Consider the following 18,186-nt stretch of genomic DNA (forward strand, 5'->3'; position numbering starts at 1 on the left):
GAGGTGAGAGTGACTAGAAAGAGGTAGTATAACTGATATCTCTGTCATGATAGATGGTGCTACAGCTGATTGCTGTGGTGGTTATACAAATTTTTACCTTGTAAAGCAATATATTACTACATACATGCATTGTACAAATGTCAAATTCCTGGTCTTGAAACGGTGCTATAATTATATGTGGCAGAAACTGGGTGAAGGATATATGCAACTTCTTTGTTTACCTTTGCAACTTTCAGTGAATCTATAATAATTTCAAAGTAAAAAGTAGACTACAGGTATACTTGACAATATCAATTAAGAACATAATAACTTTTATTTTATTTATTTATTTTTTTGCTTTTTAGGGCCACACCCACGGCATATGGAAGTTTCTAGGCCAGGGGTAGAATCAGAGCTGCAGCTGCCAGCCTACACCACAGCCACAGCAATGCTGGTCTAAGGCACTTCTGTGAGTTACACCACAGCTCATGGCAACGCTAGGTCCTTAACCCACTGAGCAAGTCCAGGGATCAAACTCGCATCCTAACTGATACTAGTTGGATTTGTTTACACTGAGCCATGACAGGAACTCTCTTGAACCATAATTTTATCAATCTCTATAGTCTAGGAATAACCAAGCCACTATAATATATTAGGAGCTATGGAAAAGGAAGAGGTATTAAACTGGTAGAGTAGAAGAAACAACTAAAAAGTCTTTAAAACTATTAAACACAAGGATGCAGATAAGCTTTTTTTTTTTAAAAAAGTAATTACCAATTACCTTAACATGAAATTCATTATCCAATAAGATATTTTGAGTCTTCAGGTCATGGTGAAGTAAAGGAGGATTCATATTGTGCAGGTAATTTACACCTAGTGCAATTTCATGCAAAATACGAAATCTCAAAGGCCAAGGAACATCAGGATATTCATTTTTCTTCATATATATGAAAGAAACAAAACCAAAATTAGTGGCCAAATTTCATTACATTTTCACTTAGAAAACGAAATATTCCTTGAGGAAATATAAACTAAATATCTAGTATAATTACATATAGGTCAAAAATATGCTCATTTTTATTAAATTGTATCAATTTGACATTATTTAAGATCCCTATTTCTCCTTTTCCTCAATTTTCAGAGAAAATGACTTTACTGATATTTCCTTTTAGTTTATATAGGTAATGCAATTACATGGTATGAGGTCTTTTCTTAGTTGACAGTTTTTAATTCCTTTATATATATATATAATACCCAGATATATATATTTATACTTATGCCCATCTCCCCATTCTATGGATTCATCAAGTAACTTGTGCCCATGCACGTGCACATACACATGTATCAATTAGAATTATGACTATATTATATTCAATAAGCATTAATACATAAAACTTTTAAATTATATTAATTAATTTATTTGCATTCAAGCCTGAAAAATTAGCTTTTGGGAGTTTTCATGAAGGGGACAAAGATCATTTTCATTTCTAAGCGTATATAACACTGACAATTAAAAATGTAATTTTTTCTATTTCCTGCTACTTACAAGTGATAACCATCTGAACTTTCTTAAATGTTTTCAAAACATAAAAGTTTATACAGCTTCCTAGGAGGATGAACATACTCAGAGAAATTAGATAATTTGGGAAAATCTGACAACGAACCATGAGAGATCACTGGGTATATTTTTTCTAAATGATATGATAAAGTACACTTCTACTGAAAGCTCAAAACTGTTCTTGAGAATTTTTTTTCTGTGAATGGGTCAGCTTATAGTTCACTGATTAACTTGGCAGGGGAATGGATCAAAATACTTTGTGTTGATAAGTATTTCATTCAATCTTTGTGAGGTTGGGGGAGGATATGTCAAGATAAACCCTACCCTAATAACACAACGCAGCACACCAAAAGAAACACAAAACACAAATGGTGAACATTACTTTCTCCTGTATACACAGATCCCCATTCCCTTGAGTAACTGAATCTTTTAATCTATAAAAAGGTGACTTTGGAAGTTCCCATTGTGGCTCAGTGGTACCAAGCCCGACTAGTATTTATGAGGACGTGGGTTCGATTTCTGGCCTTGCTCAGTGGGTTAATGATACAGTGTTGCCGTGAGCTATGGTATAGGTTGCAGATGCAGCTTGGATCTGGCGTTGCTGTGTCTGTGTTGTAGGCCAGCAGCTACAGCTCTGATTTGACCCCTAGGCTGGGAACTTCCATATGTCGTACTTGCAACCCTATAAATAAAAAAAAAAAAAGGTAACTTCTTTTGAAAATTATATCATTTAAAGAAGTAATAAGGCTTCTCTGATAAAATAAATGGTGAAACTTTACCATTGCAATTGTTTTTCATTATTCTTATTCATCTATATATCCCCAAATAATATGATCATATGTAAAACCAAAGCACTACATGGCCTGAATAAGAGAATTGCAGGCGCTGAAAACAAATAATACTTACCCTATGTAGGAGTTCATTTAATGATCCATTTGGCATATATTCGGTAACTATTCCCAAAAATTCAGGCTCATTGCAAATTCCCAAAATTGGAAGAATGTAACTAAATCTAGCTTTGTGTAAAATTTCAGCTTCTCTTAAGACATCATTTCTTTCACTAAAGAAAGAAAATGCATAATTATTTCAAATTAATGAAAAATAGACAATTATCATGCCCATAATATTAATTAAACCTAGATTTTTTTCATTCATTAGCTTTTGGTCTCATGTAAATTATGCAACTTATCTTAGTTTCTTCCTATTTAAAGTAGAGATAATATCTACTATATATATTCTATAGGTCTGATTAGAGTTCAAAATAACTTGTATAAGCCAGACGTGCTTGTAGAAAAAGTGCTGGCAGAAAAAATTGCTACATACAAATTATTATTGCCCTTTTCCTAGGGAAGGGAAAGAACAAGATGTTTAAGTCTATAAAGTCTACTCTATTATGGAGTTCCTGTTGTGGCTCAGTGGGTTACAAATCTGACTAGTATCCATGAGGATGCAGGTTTGATCCCTGGCCTCACTTAGTGGGTTAAGGATCTGGCATTGCCATGAGCTGTGGTGTAGGTCGCAGACACGGCTCAGATCTGGCGTGGCTGCGGTATAGGCCGGCAGCTGTAGCTCTGATGCAACCCCTAGCCTAGGAACTTCCATATGCTGCAGGTGTGCCCACCCCCCCCTCCCCCGGCCCCTTAAAAAAGTCTACTATATTAGAATGAGAGGTGCTTTAACTAATTACATTAAGTTTATGTTGATTAAAATGATCAAATTTGATTAGAATGTTACATTAAATTTTATGGTTGCATATCACATAAAGTTTTTCTAAAAATCCTCAATATTAAAATGCTTAAATATTACAGATCTTAATGGCTAGGTGATAATAGTTTCATGACGGTCAATGATGCTTAGAAACTATACACTGGAACTTAGGAAAAGAACAATGGGAACAGGTAAATGCTTACAACTCTGGATCCCAGTTTCATTTGCTTATCATTAAGACAAGTAGATGACTGAACTTTTATTACGAATAAAGAACTGTGCTTAGCATTATGGAGACTATTAATGCAAAAAAAAAAAAAAAGTCTGTGACCTCAAGCTGTCCAGAACTCTTTTTAAGGAAAATACTCATTGTAGTTTTGATTTGCATTTCTGTAATGATTAGCGATGTTGAGACCTTTTCATATAACTATTGGTCATTTGTATGTCTTTGGATATGTTAATTATATTGATCTTGTTAATCATCCCATGATGATGGATATGTATAGCAAACAATCACCTTGTGTACTTTAAATATATACAATTATATTTGTCTATTATTCCTCAATAAAGTTAAAAAATAAGAAAAGCAAATAAAAAAGAGTATCGAATACTTACAATATAAAGTAGAATGAGCTGCCATCAAAAACAAGTAAATAAGCAAGTAAGTAAGTAAATAAATAAATAAATAAATAACTATAGGGAGCTCAAAGAACTAGTAACTTGGGCTAAGGGAGTTGCTATAGCTCTTAGAGAGAGATTTCAATAGTACTTTAAGGATGGATAAAATTTCTACCACTGGAAAAATGGTATCCAAGATGGATGTGGCCTGCAAGGTGGGGGAGATTTTTGCCTTTCTTTTTCATCTCTGTATCCCCAGGATGTAGAATAGTATCTAGTTATACAGAATATGTCTAAGAGGTATGTATCAAATGTATTCAAGGAAATTAAAGTGAAAGGTATATTTGGAAAATGGCAAATTGTGTAGTACGAATAGGTGTGTAACACCATGTATACAGTGAAGGTGAAGAGTGTAGGGTAGGGCCTCATTTCAGAGCCTTTAAGCAGGTGAGGGTGTTCACACTTTATTTGGTGGTCACTGAGTTGTGACTGCAGGTTATTGAGAAAGGGAATGACGTTAGTGGGACAAACTTTTAGGATGATTAACTTGGCAGCAAGGGTGTAGGCTCAGCAGAAAGAGGTAGAGTTGAAAAACCAGGTGTTAGAAGATATAATATTAGTTAAGATGTGAAGCAATGAGAGTCTGAAACTATAAAGATTGCAGTAGAAATGGAAAGAAAAATACTAGCAGAATAGAATGCCCAGGCTGTGGTAACTGACTGATTGACTAAAGTGGGGGGGAGGGTGGTGGTATATAAATATATAAAAAGGAAGGGAACTAGATTTTCCACCAATTTTTATCGTGGATGATTTGGTGTTGGTAGGAGCAATAACAGAAACAGAAATGTCTCTAGGAGAAGCTTATTAGGTAAGTGATGATGACTGGTTGGTGCTTAAATCACCCAAGCTCTTGATGAATGGCTACTGAAGTAAGAAAAGCAATGGACATTTCAGACCAGACTATGAGGCCTCCCTTAAAAACAAACAAAAAACAAAATAAAGCAAAAAAATCTTAGCTAGGTAATATACTTACATGTTTCAAAATTCAGGAGTTATAAGAAAGGATAAAGCAAAAAGTTTCCCTCCTTCTCCCTGTTCTTCAGCCACTTAATATCCCAGCTGTGAGGCAACCAATTACATAAGTTTGTGAGATCTGTTTTAATTAAATTTATATTTCCTAAATTGAAACAGTTTTGTATTTGTCTCAAGAGATGTAGGTCAACAAGGCAGTTATTGAGTAGGAAATTTGCAGAGACAGGATGGACCTGAAGGTTCCTGGATACTATGAGAAAGAACTATAGAGAGGGCATTTTAGGGAAATCTTAGTGATACTTAACATAATAATGCCTCCTTCTTTTAAGAGTATGAGGCATTCTTCTTTCTCCCATGATCATATTAAGTGTCAGCCACTTTATAGTCACCATCATCCTAAGACCAACCCTTTAAAGTTGGTTTGTTTATCTCCACTTTATATGTGAAGGTGCTCTGGCTCAGAAAAATTAGTAATTTTCTAACCATCATACCAACCATAAGTGGCAGGGTTGGAGTCAGATGTGAATTGTTAATTGTGGGATTCTAAAGCCTTTGTTCTTTCCATTCACTGCTTGATCAGAGAAGAAAAGTTCTTGAAGTCAGATTTTGGGAAGAATGAGTGATTAGGAAAACAGAAAAAGCCAAAACAGGTTAAAAATAGGTTTTTATATTTTAAAAATAAAAATGTAAAATACAACTTCTACAGACACATCACCAAAACCACACAAATCAAAATTTTAGGGAGTTCCTATCTTGGCCCAGTGGTTAAAGAATCTGACTAGAAGTCATAAGGTTGTGGGTTCAATCCCTGGCCTTGCTCAGTGGGTTAAGGATCCGGCGTTGCCGTGAGCTGTGGCGTAGGTCACAGACGTGGCTCGGACCCCACGTTGCTGTGGCTGTGGCATAGGCCAGTGGCTACAGCTCCGATTAGACCTCTAGCCTGGGAACCTCCATAAGCCATGGGTGTAGCCATAGAAAAGACAAAAAGACCAAAAAAAAAAAAAATTCAGTCACAAAACAGCTATGTTGTCTACACAGGGTGTTCATACAACCAATCAGACTCATCTACTCATAAGGAGTTGGAAGACTATTGAAGGACCACTCATTGGTCAGAAGTCAGGTTATAGAGAACTCACCAATCACTAAAATAAGAATGAACATGTGACAGCACATAAATTTATTTTTCTTTTATGATCCCAAAGAACAAAGCAAACATTATCCACACCAGAGCCCAAGAAGTACATGTATTTGTATGCCTGGCTTTACAAGTGAGGAAATAGACACCTGTGAGTCAACAGCACAGCCTAGCCCTATGCTCAGACTACCGAAATACTGCTAATATTAACATTCTACGTAATAAGTAGGAGAAAAAAATGTTATGCAGTAATGCCAAAGCGTATCACTGGTTTTTATGGTTTCTTTGACAACAGAATTAGTCTCCTTCCAAATTTAGTAAAGAATTTTAGATTATAAAAATTGTTAATGAGCATGGAAACTCCATCTTCATTTCTTGGCCCCAAATGGCACAAAACTTAAATTAAAATCTTGAGAAGCAGATCCAAAATGGATCAATATGCTTTAAAATACCTAATGAGTACATCAGTACTAGACTTCTACATTTTAAAACAGTTGATTCTAAAATATGTCCGCCTTCTTTAATCAATCACCACTCTTCAGAGCTGACTACATTCACATACACAACATTGCCTAGCACCTGCTCCACAGAATTCAAGGCCCAGGGTAAACACACCCTGTATATTAGTAGATCTGGATTATGGTACACAAAAAGTGTGAAAAATATCTAAAGATGTCTCAAACTTACTGTAAGATCTAGTCCATCCAAGCCTGACAACAAGAGAGCAAAGAAAAGCCCCAGACAGATGAAAGTTAAATATTAGCAGTGCTGAAGCTGAGGAATTAATCTGCTATTGGATGCTGACAGCCTCTGGCCAATCAGGCATCTAGCATGATGTATTTTCACTTTAGACACAGGGAGGAGGAGAGGAGAATGTTGCAATCATGAATGTTAACTCACTAAGAATTGAATACAGGGCCTAGTTAAATTCCTGTTGGAAAGAAAATACACAAGACTGCTGACTAGATCACTGACTAATACATATGGTTCAAAGACTTTTCTGGAAACAGAAACCATTGCTAGCTGTCCCTTAAAACCTGGACAACTGCACTAATATTGTTGCTGGATTTGAAAGACATTCAAAAATTTTGGTCATATAACCATCTTCTGATTTTGGTTTATTGTTAGCAAAAAATAATATGTATTTCCTCTAGGGACAGGCTTCCTTCTCTGTGATACTAAGGGTAGAAACCAAACTGAATTGAATTTGATATCTAAACTTTCATGACTACATGTAGCGAACCAAAACAACAATAAAAAGCCAAAACTGAAACATCCCTGACTCTAGAGCCATGCTGGGCAATAAAAATATGTGAGCCACACAATTAAAAATTTTCTAGCAGCCACTTTAAAAGTAAAAAGAAACACCTGAAATGAACTTTAATATATTTATCCCAGTGTATCAAAAATATCATCTTAGCATGATATCAATATAAAAGTATTAATGATATATATAATTTTTTCAATAGTGAGTGGTAGAAATCTGCTGTGTATTTTACACTTAGAGCACATTTCAGTTCAGAAAGCCACATTTCAAGTGCTCAAAAGCCACCTATGCTTAAGAGCTACCTATTGGGTAGAAACCCATCTACAAAAACAAAAAAACAAAAAATCAAAAAAACCAAACCCCCCAAAAAACAACAACAACAAAAACAGAAAAGAAAGGGGTGAAAACAAAGCAAACAAAATCCAATTTCAATAAAGAGGACGTTTAGAGTTGGGCTGTGACTGCAGATTTTTGGTGCCTGGAGAAAGTAAGGCCAAGGAGGAGAAGGCTGTGAAAAGAAGTGCGATGGCTGCTGCATCTTCAGAGAAGCCAGTTTTCCCTATCAGGTTAGCCCCAAGCCTTGAAGGGCTGCCTAGCAGTGACGAGTGGTAGGGCCGACTCCATGGTCACCGTCGTTTGGGCAGAAGAGCCCGCCAGCCCAGGGTTGTAGCCAGAGGGGACAGGGCACATACATTTCGGGACTCCGCGGGGGAACCGCTGGGGAGACTTACCTGTCAAGCAGTGGGGTGTGGATGTGCAAGTGCTTTACGGCCACCTGGATGCGCCAGTCTGCGTGGCGGGCGGACGACACGGTGCCGGACGCGCCACGGCTCAAGTAGCACAGGTCAGCGAGCTTTCGGTACGGGATGGTGGGCAGGGCGCTGCAGATGGCCTCCTCGTTCATGGTGGCGGGCGGCGCGGGCACTCGGCCACCAGCCGGTTCCGGGTGTGCCCGCTGTTCCCGCGGCTCCGTCCCAGCGCGCTCGGGGCCGGCCAGCCCTCCCCGCTGTTGGACGCTAGGTCACGAGGTCATCCATTCCCCGAGCAGCCCACCCCAAGCCGCAGTGTTTCCCGAGCCCGAGCACTCCTCTAGAGACTGGGGTCGCTGGGCGGGTGGAGGAGGAGCTTCCTCTCAGGCGTAGCCACCAGAGCCCGCCCGTCGGGGCTCCTCCCTCCCTAGACTTCTCAGTCGACGTCAGCGACTGACGCTGAAGCGACGAAGAGGGACCCGGTACACCCCGCGGTCCTTCCAGCTGGCTCCGACCTCGATATGAGGCCACGATTTCTGCCTGGTGGCGCCCAGAAAACCCGTGCCACTTCGGCGGGGTACGGGCGGGCTTGGGATGGGGAAGGGAACCAGAGGCGCTCAATTTTGTTCTCTCCCCCCACCTGCTAGGTTTGGAAAGTTTGCTTTTGGGCACAGTTCCTATCTGCAGCCTCATACCGGGCAGCAGGCCCCCCCCCCCCCACCCCGGAGGAATTTCCTCTGGGCCCCGAGTGTTCCGGGAGTCGCTAAACCCCGGAGGGGTGGCGGGGCGGGTGTGATGACTGACAACTAGGACTGTGCGCCTGCGCAGAATGTGCTTTGAGGGAATGCAGTGGTGACTAACCAGGACTCAGCACTTGAACCCAGTGAGTCAGATAGGGGTAAATTTACCTGCCTATCTGAACTCCAATCTTCCATTACTTCCAGCTACTTCAGTCTTGAGGGGGTGGATTGTCGGAGTTTAACCCCGACAAAAAGTTCAGCTGTTTAGTTCACTGTGAGACCTATTTTTCTTCCTCCTTCCCCCACCCCCAAAGTCCACAATTATAGACAGAGATTGAAAAATAACCTTGAGTCTCTCCTTCCCTCTGATTCCAGGTAAGACTGAAAACGTTTGTCTTATAGATCTGGGAAGAAAACAGTGTTTAATGTCAGTCAGAAAAAACTGCAAACATCTGTTCATCTTTTTACCTTAAGGACTTTTCTACTGAAATGACTATTTTGCAAAGTGTGCGTGCAAATATATGCAATACCAAGATCATGCCAGACATTTAATGAATTCTAAGACAAAAGTAATAAGGAATGCCTGATTTCAATGAGGGATTTTTGCCTAAAGAGAATCGGTGCTTCCTTTTTTGTATTGTCTGAAATGATAGTGGCAATGTTACATTTTACAATAAATGGAAACTGTAATGAGAGTGTTTTAAAATTTGATCATTCAAAATAAAATGTCTAGCTTCAAAGATATGGTCTGATAATCTGTGGTTTATTACTTAATAAGCTTTTGCTCAAAAAGTGCTCAGAAAACTTTTTCCTTTCATTCTTTCATCCAGTTAAAAAAGAGTTCCAAAGAGAGCAAAATGTAAATAAAGAGGAAATGATCAAAATAATAATTTAAGAAATTTTTCCGGTATCAAAGGACAAAGGTCTTCATATTGAAAGGGCCCATTAGCTCCTCACAGTGAATGAAAAAAGACCTATATCTTTAAAATTTTAAAAATTTTTTGTTAGAGTATAGTTGATACACAGTATTATGACAATTTCTGCTGTACAACATAGTGAACCAGTCATACTTATATGTGCATTTTTTTTCCTAATATGGTCTTCCATCATGTTCTACCCCAAGAAATTGGATATAGTTCCCTGTGTTGTACAGTAGGACCTCATTGCTTATTCATTCTAAATGTAATAGTTTGCATAAAGATACATATTAAAACACATCAATACAAAGATAAGAACCCTAAAAAAGAAAAGATTCCAAAAGTTTTCGGAGGGAAGAAACAAAAAAATGAATGGGAATTAGAATGGCATTAGATTTCTCAATAATAATGATTTTATGCTAATGCACTGCAGAGATATTTTTTCAAATTTTGAAGGACAGTAGCTTTCAGCCTGGAATTCTGTAGTCAAACTATTAAGTATAAGAACAGAATAAAAACATTTGCACCTATATATAAAGATGCAAACATTTATTTTCCATCCATTCGCCTTTTTTTTAAAGAAAGCTTCTAGAAGATGTGCTCCCACAAAATATGAGAGTAAAACAAAAAAAGAAAATGACATAGGATCCAGAACACAAGAACAGAAGAATATGAAGGGAAATATTGGGATGAAAGGTAAGTGGCAGAATTAGAGAGCAATCCATTTTCACTGGAGCAGGAGGAGGGCAGGCTCCAAGAAGAGAGACTAGTTAAAATAATTGAATTACAGATTACCTAATTTTGAGTATTTGGGTAGTTACATTGATAGGTGTTTGATAGATCTAATGATATATGTGATAAAACTGGACAGAATTTTAAAAAATATAAGCAAGTGAAAAAACGAGGTAATTATTAATTCTATGAAAAATAAAAATTATAGAGGAATGGAAACAGCATTTCTCCAAACTATTGTGGTAGTGAAAAGTTTAAGACTTTTTAAAGCTTCTGAAATAGTAGTATATTATAAATCTCTAAGAAGGATAGAACATGCAGCATAGAGCTCTATAATTTTTATTTTTAATTATATTTTAAGTTTACATTAGAAAATAAATGTATTTACACGGTTCTAATCCAGTAGATAATTAAGCAGAAGACCTAGACACCTCACAAATGAGGATATCTAAATAGCGAATAGTAAATAAATGTTAAGAGGTGCATAACATCATTGGTCATTAGAGAAAAAGTTAAAAAACAGTGCAGTATCACTACATAGATACAAGAATAGCTAAAATTAAAAAGACAGTATACCAAGTGTGGGTGATATTTTGTAGCAATTGGAACTTTTATACATTTTGCAGGAATGTCCGTTGGTATAAGCAGTTTTGCAAACCGCATGGAGGAATCTATTAAAATTTCTGGTACATATATCCTCAGCAATTCCTTGCCTACATATGTGGACATGCATATGCATAGACTATATATAATATACTATAATATTCATAGTGCTATTTATAATAGCTTTAAATTGGAGATTACCCAAATATGCATAAACAATGGAATGGGTAATTTGTGACACATTTACACAATGGGATACTAAACAGCAATGATATTGAACAGTGTACAATACTGATCAAAGGCAAAAACATAACATTGAATGAAAAAAAGCTAGACACAGAAGAGTACATTTTATGAGTCAATTTCTGTTAAATACAAAAACTATGCTTTTACAAATCAGGATAATGGTTATTCTTGTAGGGTGGATGTATTAACTAGAAGGGACATGATGAGGCTTCTGGTGTGATAGTAATACTCTGTTTCTTGATTTAAGACCTAGACCCTAGGTGCCATAACTGGATATGTTCAGTTATAGAAATTCTCTGAGTTTACACAATGTGTCCTTTTCTGTGTATGTATGTTATACTTCAATAAAAAATTCATAGGTTTAAATACAAATAAATAATAAATGTGGATATATATTATGTCTTAGGTAATTAGGTTACACTATATGTCTGTTCACTTGGCTTGTTTTTCACTTAGCCATCTTTTTTGGATATCTTTCCATATGAACGCATAAAAAGTCTCCTCAACTATTTTAATGATGGGTATACCATAATTTTTCCTCCATTGGTGGACACTTAGATGGTTTCCACGTATTTGCTATTACAAATAATGCTGCAATAAATAATTTCTACACATGTCATTTCATACATGTGCAACTATATCTACATGTATAAGTCCTAGAAGCTGAATTGATGGGCCAAATAGTTATGTTCATTTGTAATTTTGATTTGTATTGTTGAATTGATCTTCTCTGAAATTTTTCCATTTTTTTTTCTTCAGACAAATGAGAGTGCTGTTTCTCCACATACTTGTCTTCATTCCTTTTTGAGATACATTGTTTGTCTGCTGATTCCTATATTTTCAGTCCTTCTAAACTCATTTAAATGCTAAAATTCTTTTAATTGCAAACTTTCTAAATATTTGACCTCAGTTTGTTTATCTCAACCTCAAATCTTTAACTTTCATGATAGTTTCACCATTATATAGTTTAAAAAATATGTATTCTTAGTCATTTAGATATTGTCTAATTTATGCCCATAATGAATGGCTAAAGACAGAATGCCTAATGAATACTGATGCTGAACTTCAAGAAACAAAAAAATAAATGAGAGTAATTGTTCACATTAGGCTTAAAAAAAAAAAAACCAAAAAAACCAAGAATCATATCTGCATGTTGAATTCCTCTATTCAAAATTCTGTAAAATTCTATTCAGTTATATTTTCCGTTTTCCAATAAATAAAGGTTATTTAAACCTGTATGTGCTATTTTAGGGATGTAGCAGCCTGAAATGACATGCTTGAAATTTCTCATAGGCTCTTAAATAAGAAACAAGACAGAAAAGATGAAAAGTAAACCACTTAAAAAACTACAAATGCAAGAATTAAAAACATTCCAGTCTTTTCTATTTTTTGGTCTAAAAGCATCGCGTAAGTTTAAAAAACACATAATTACATAACAATGAATGTTCTGCATGTTACCCATGTACTGCATATTACTAAAATTGTGGGCACATTTGCTACATTTTCTCCTCCCAAATGTCAGAAAACATCTGATACCTCTGATGACATTAGAGTTTGTTATTATTAAGTGTGAAAACTACACATTTTGGCAGTTAGCACAATAATGTTTCTCTTTTTATCACTCTAATTGAATTCAGTCCTAAAATTGAACATGATGTCATTTTATTTTATTTTATTTTAGTTTTGTTTTTTTAGGGCCACACCTCCAGCATATGGAAGTTCCCAGGGTAGGGGGCAAATTGGAGCTCTAGCTGCCAGCCTACGGCACAGCCACAGCAATGTAGGATCCTAGCCACATCTGCAACCTACACCACAGCTCACGACAATGCCGGATTCTTAACCCACTGAATGAGGCCAGGGCTCAAACCTGACTAGTCAGATTTGTTAGTGCTGAGCCACAGTGAGATCTCCCATGATGTCATTTTAAAATTGATTGATAAAACGATGCTTTTTTCTGATAAGCTAAATTTTAAAAAATTCTATACATGTCGATGTTCCTGTTGTGGCGCAGCAATGATGAATCTGACTAGTATCCATGAGGATCCAGGTTCCATCCCTGGCATCACTCAGTGGGTCAGCCATCCAGCATTGACATGAGCTGTGGTGTAGGTCACAGATGTGGCTCGGATCTGGTCTTGCTGTAGCTGTGGCATAGGCTGGCAGCTGCAGCTCTGATTCGACCCCTAGCCTGGGAACTTCCAAACTTCCATAGGCCACAAGTGTGGCCCTAAAAAGAAAAAAAACAAAACAAAACAAAACGCATGCCAATTGTAAGAAAATGGGATTATTAGTAAAGATAACATTAAATTCAACCTTTTTTTAAATTTATTTTTTTTTCCCCGCTGTATAGCATGGGGACCAAGTTACACATACATGTGTACATAATTTTTCCTCCCATTGTTGTGTTGCGATGTAAGTATCTAGACATAGTTCTCAATGCTACACAGCAGGATCTCATTGTAAATCCATTCCAAGAGCAATAGTTTGCATCCCTTAACTCCAAGCTCCCCATCCCTCCCACTCCCTCCCTCTCCCCTGGGGCAGCCACAAGTCTATTCTCCAAGTCTATGATTTTCTTTCCTGTAGAAATGTTCATTTGTGCTGTATATTAGATTCCAGTTATAAGTGATATCATATGGTATTTGTCTTTCTCTTTCTGACTTATTTCACTCAGTATGAGAGTCTTTGGTTTCATCCATGTTGCTGCAAATGGCATTATGTCCTTCCTTTTTGTGGCTGAGTAGTATTCCATTGTGTATATATACCACATCTTCCTAATCCAATCATCTGTCAATGGACATTTGGGTTGTTTCCATGTCTCGGCTATTGTAAATTCAGCCTTTTAATATATTATTTACTGATAACACTTTTCTCAAACATTTTTCAGTTTAAAGATGTATCTTCATCATTTAACATTCATAAAAATGTGGAATTATTATTATTATTATTGTAGCTGTACCCTTGGGCTAGGGATTAAACCCATGCCATGGCAGCAACCTCAGCTGCTGCAGTGACAATGCTGATCCTTAACCTACTGTGCCACAAGAGAAGTCCAAGGTGAATTTTATTTATTTATTTTTTAGGGCCACACCCATGGCATATGCAAGTTCCCAGGCTAGGGGTCCAGTCGGAGGTACAGCTGTCAGACCATGCTAGAGCCACAGCAACGCCAGATCCAAGCTGTATCTGTGACCTACATTGCAGCTCATGGCAGCACCAGATCCTTAACCCACTGAGCGAGGCCAGGGATTGAACCCTCAACCTTATGGTTCCTAGTCTGATTCATTTCCACTGTGCCATGATGGGAAATCCAGAGGCGAAATTATTTTTAAAAAATTCCTGAGAGGTTTAAACTAACATATCTTTCTGTAAAAGTATGAAAAAATAAAAAATAAGTTGGAAGACACTGCACTAGTACAATCTCTCATTGGAATACCTAGCAAATGCTTGCCCAGCTTCTTTTTATTTATTTATGTTTTGATCATGCTTATGGCATGCAGAAGTTCCTGGGCCAGGGACTGAACTGGAGCCATAGCAGTGACAACACTGAATCCTTAGGGAACTCCCTAGAAAATATTTTTCACATAGATTGTAAAACTATAGGAAATTTTCCCTTTACTTTTCAGATTATAGCCTGGGAAAATTGCTTTTTATTTGCTCATTGAAATGGACCATGTTGTTAAGCCTTTCAAATTGATAATATAGAGAATGAGCTAGTAGAAAATATGCAATTGGTAGATAAATTCTGATTCAAATCTTTTTACATGAGCATGATCTGAGTTATGTGACTAAAGAAACAAAAGTCCTTTGGAAAGATTGAAGGATTGTGGTCATTCAGAGTAAGAAGATAACCAATTAAAGTCTTCAGAATATTCTATGTGGGAAAGTTGCTCAAAAATTCAAATTAGTAGTGGATAGGGGTAGGGACTTTTGTGCTTTTTTATGGCATTAGGCCAAGGTGCTCAAGCTTAGCCACATCATGCCTCAGTCCCCAGGCCTCCTGTTTATGAGGTACCCTGATAAATCTATACAGACAAATAATAGCAACCAAAAAAGGAAAAGTAGTAGGAAAAAACAAATATGTATTTTTTCTTTTTACGGCTGCACTTGTGGCATATGGAAGTTCCCGGGCTAAGGACTGAATTGGAGCTGCAGCCGCAGGCCTATGCTACAGCTTAACAGACTGAGTGAGGCCAGGGATTGAACCTGCATCCTCACAGAGACAACATCAGGTCCTGAACCTGCCGAACCATAATAGGAACTCCAGTAGTATATTTTTAAAGCTTGCATTAGCTTACTAGAATGCTAGGCAAAAGGCCCAAGGAAACTTCCCTCTTGCTGCTGTCCTCCATCTAACCTCAAACTGGAATGTTTTGGATTTAAGAGAGAGCTAGCTGGACTATCGCTTTTTCATAATAAAAAAATTATATCCAAATGAACTATACTTTAATCCTCAAATTGTACTTATGGTTTATTGTGTAGAAGAAAATAGAGAAAATAATTTGCTTTAAACTCACCTACTTTGATTCCTGCTTAAAGAAGAAAGGAAGCTAGATGGTATTGAGTACCTACTATTCCATTACCAAATATTTATTTGCTTATTAACGTTCAAGAAACATTTTTTCTTCTTTTCATGTAAATATGACTTTTAACTAAAAATAAATACATGTATCAGATTGACATGATAAAATATTTGAGAATTATGAAAAGGTATGTAAATGAGAAGCAAGCCTTCCTGACTCTTCAGATCACCAGTCCACCTCCCCTAAGGTGACAAATAAATTTAACAAATATTATGTGCCATAATGCTAGGTGCTGGAAATTCAAGGATAAGACATAAGGGCTCTGCCCTTAAAATGGTTTTAGTGTTCTAAGGGAGATATAACCTGAGCATAAAATTATAGTACAGTGTGAAAAATTTTCTGATAGGAAAGTTCAGGGTCTGATAGTGAAGTCCAGGGCACACTCAGATATTAGGGGAGAGAAACATGCATGGTAATTTAATAAAGAAAGGTATGGCAAATTGCCCAAAGTCATAGAGTTTGTAAATTAAAGGGACAAGATTCCTGTACAGATCTATTTGTGTTAAAGCTCATATTCTTTCTGGGAACCACTTGCTCTTTCAATAGATTATTGCATTTTCAGTTTCACTTTATATAATGTGTCAGGAGAGGAATTTATTAGCAAGAGGGGATTTCCCAGATACAAAAAGTGTTGGACAAAAATTGATTATTTATGGACTTTTCTTGGGAAATTCCATTTTCTTTTGACATTTTACTTGGCAGATTTCCAAGAGTGTGGAAAGATATATTACTATGCTCAGTCTGCACTTAAAAATTTCAGCCCCTGAATTTAGCAGGATATTTTGCTTTTAAAAATATCTTCAGAAATAAAAGTCATTTTTTCCATATGTCACTCCCAGATTGTAAGTAAAATATACCAAAGTATATTGTTAGGCAATAGACACAGAAGCACACAGAGAAACACATTTTTTTTTTTTTTTGGCTTTAGGAAGTGGCTATGTGAAAGAGATTGTAATTTCACTAACCTTTTTAACATGCTTTTTTTTTTTTTTTTAGTGGGGCAGGAGCAAAGCTGTGGAGGAAGGCAGTGCTTGTCTTGTTGTAGTAGCCAGTAGTCTAGGTCATAACAAGGCAGGCTGGTGCAATTGTCTGGAAGTGGACACTATGACCAAGGCAGTGATCGAACGTCAGCAGCTTAACAAGCTGCCAGAGGGAACTCTAAAATTTATTGGGAACTAAAGAACACTTAGGAAGCTTCTTTCACTTAATTTTCATAATTGTGAAAAGGAATAGAAATGTCTGCCCTACCTGGGAAGCCTTGTTGCACAACTCCAGGAGATACTATTCACACTGGAGAGGTGCCATTTACATGCAATGTATTGTGAGTGGGCCCCTGGAGTTGTGCAATGTGGGGGCCCTACAGCCTACCTATCTCCCAGGGTTGTTCTCAGATACTCAATTACACATGAATATGAAAGAACTTTATAAACTACAAACCTGTCAATCTATGTAAATAATAATAATAATAGTTGTTATTTTCCTGGCCATCTCTGCCCTAGTTTGAGAAAGAGAAAACCAGTTCCTCTTAGCTGGGATCTGGGTTGGTACTCCCTGTGACTCTGTGACATTCTCCTATTCAATATAAACACTTTCATAGAGCACCAGCCTCAGACAAGACTACTTTATCACTGTAGTGGAATAAGAAAAAATAAGACCACTTCATAATCATGTTTGAACAGAGTTAAAAAACATTGTTCAAACGCAAGAATGAGCAAACATTGCCCTTTCCTGGCTAATAGTGAGTGCCTGCTCCTTCTTTACTAAGTATAGCTTAAGCTCAATTTTGTTCTTCTCACTGTCTAGATATGAATTATTAAGATAACCGATCAGAGAATTACCAGACAGAATCCAATGCAGAGAAGATACCCCTTTTTTTGAATGCTCCCCAAAATCACCCACCACAAGTCCAAATCCTGTAATTAGTTTTCTCTGACATCCTCTTACTGAAAGGTCCTATGGTTCTTTGTGGTACACATCCCTTCTACTTGCAGAGAGTCAGTAAACCCAGCTTCATAGAACTGCAGATATGTTCCTGGTCATCTCTGGCTAGACGAGATTGACAATTTCCTAGAGCAGTTATTACACAGCCTGGAGACCTCACTATCCGCATTTCATTTAAAGAGTTGGCTCCTTTGACTTCTCTAGGGCCTTGTCTATGGTGTTAGTTCTATTTCAGAGCCCAGAACTGCAGAAGAAGAGCTTCTGGCTGGTTATAATCTCATCCTTCATGCCGTTTGTGGATTATGGGGATATGGACATAAGGTCCTGAATTTCTAAAACAGCAACAACAATAGCAATAACAGCTAACAGGTATATAATG

At 37.2% G+C, this 18,186-nt stretch overlaps 1 protein-coding gene and 1 long non-coding RNA gene across 3 annotated transcripts in view; one reads left to right on the plus strand and one right to left on the minus strand.

Moving 5' to 3' along the window:
• Nucleotides 1-8,463, minus strand: part of RIPK2 (receptor interacting serine/threonine kinase 2) — a 46,358-nt gene extending 37,895 nt beyond the window's left edge. Inside the window, exons 1-3 of one of the 2 annotated variants that reach the window (XM_047783645.1) lie at nt 8,028-8,463; nt 2,444-2,597; nt 761-916 (exon numbers count right to left, since the gene is read on the minus strand). In XM_047783645.1, the coding sequence (XP_047639601.1) occupies nt 761-916; nt 2,444-2,597; nt 8,028-8,200 (483 nt within the window). In that variant the 5' untranslated portion in view covers nt 8,201-8,463. The remainder of the gene's footprint in view (nt 1-760; nt 917-2,443; nt 2,598-8,027) is intronic. The other variant, XM_047783644.1, reaches the window with a different exon arrangement.
• A 313-nt stretch (nt 8,464-8,776) lies between these two features.
• Nucleotides 8,777-18,186, plus strand: part of LOC125129200 (uncharacterized) — a 131,639-nt gene continuing 122,229 nt past the window's right edge. The window contains exons 1-2 of the long non-coding RNA XR_007135431.1: nt 8,777-9,160; nt 10,284-10,398. This is a non-coding gene — a long non-coding RNA (uncharacterized LOC125129200). The remainder of the gene's footprint in view (nt 9,161-10,283; nt 10,399-18,186) is intronic.

This window comes from Phacochoerus africanus, chromosome 6 (assembly GCF_016906955.1).
Source record: "Phacochoerus africanus isolate WHEZ1 chromosome 6, ROS_Pafr_v1, whole genome shotgun sequence".
NCBI lineage: Eukaryota > Metazoa > Chordata > Mammalia > Artiodactyla > Suidae > Phacochoerus > Phacochoerus africanus.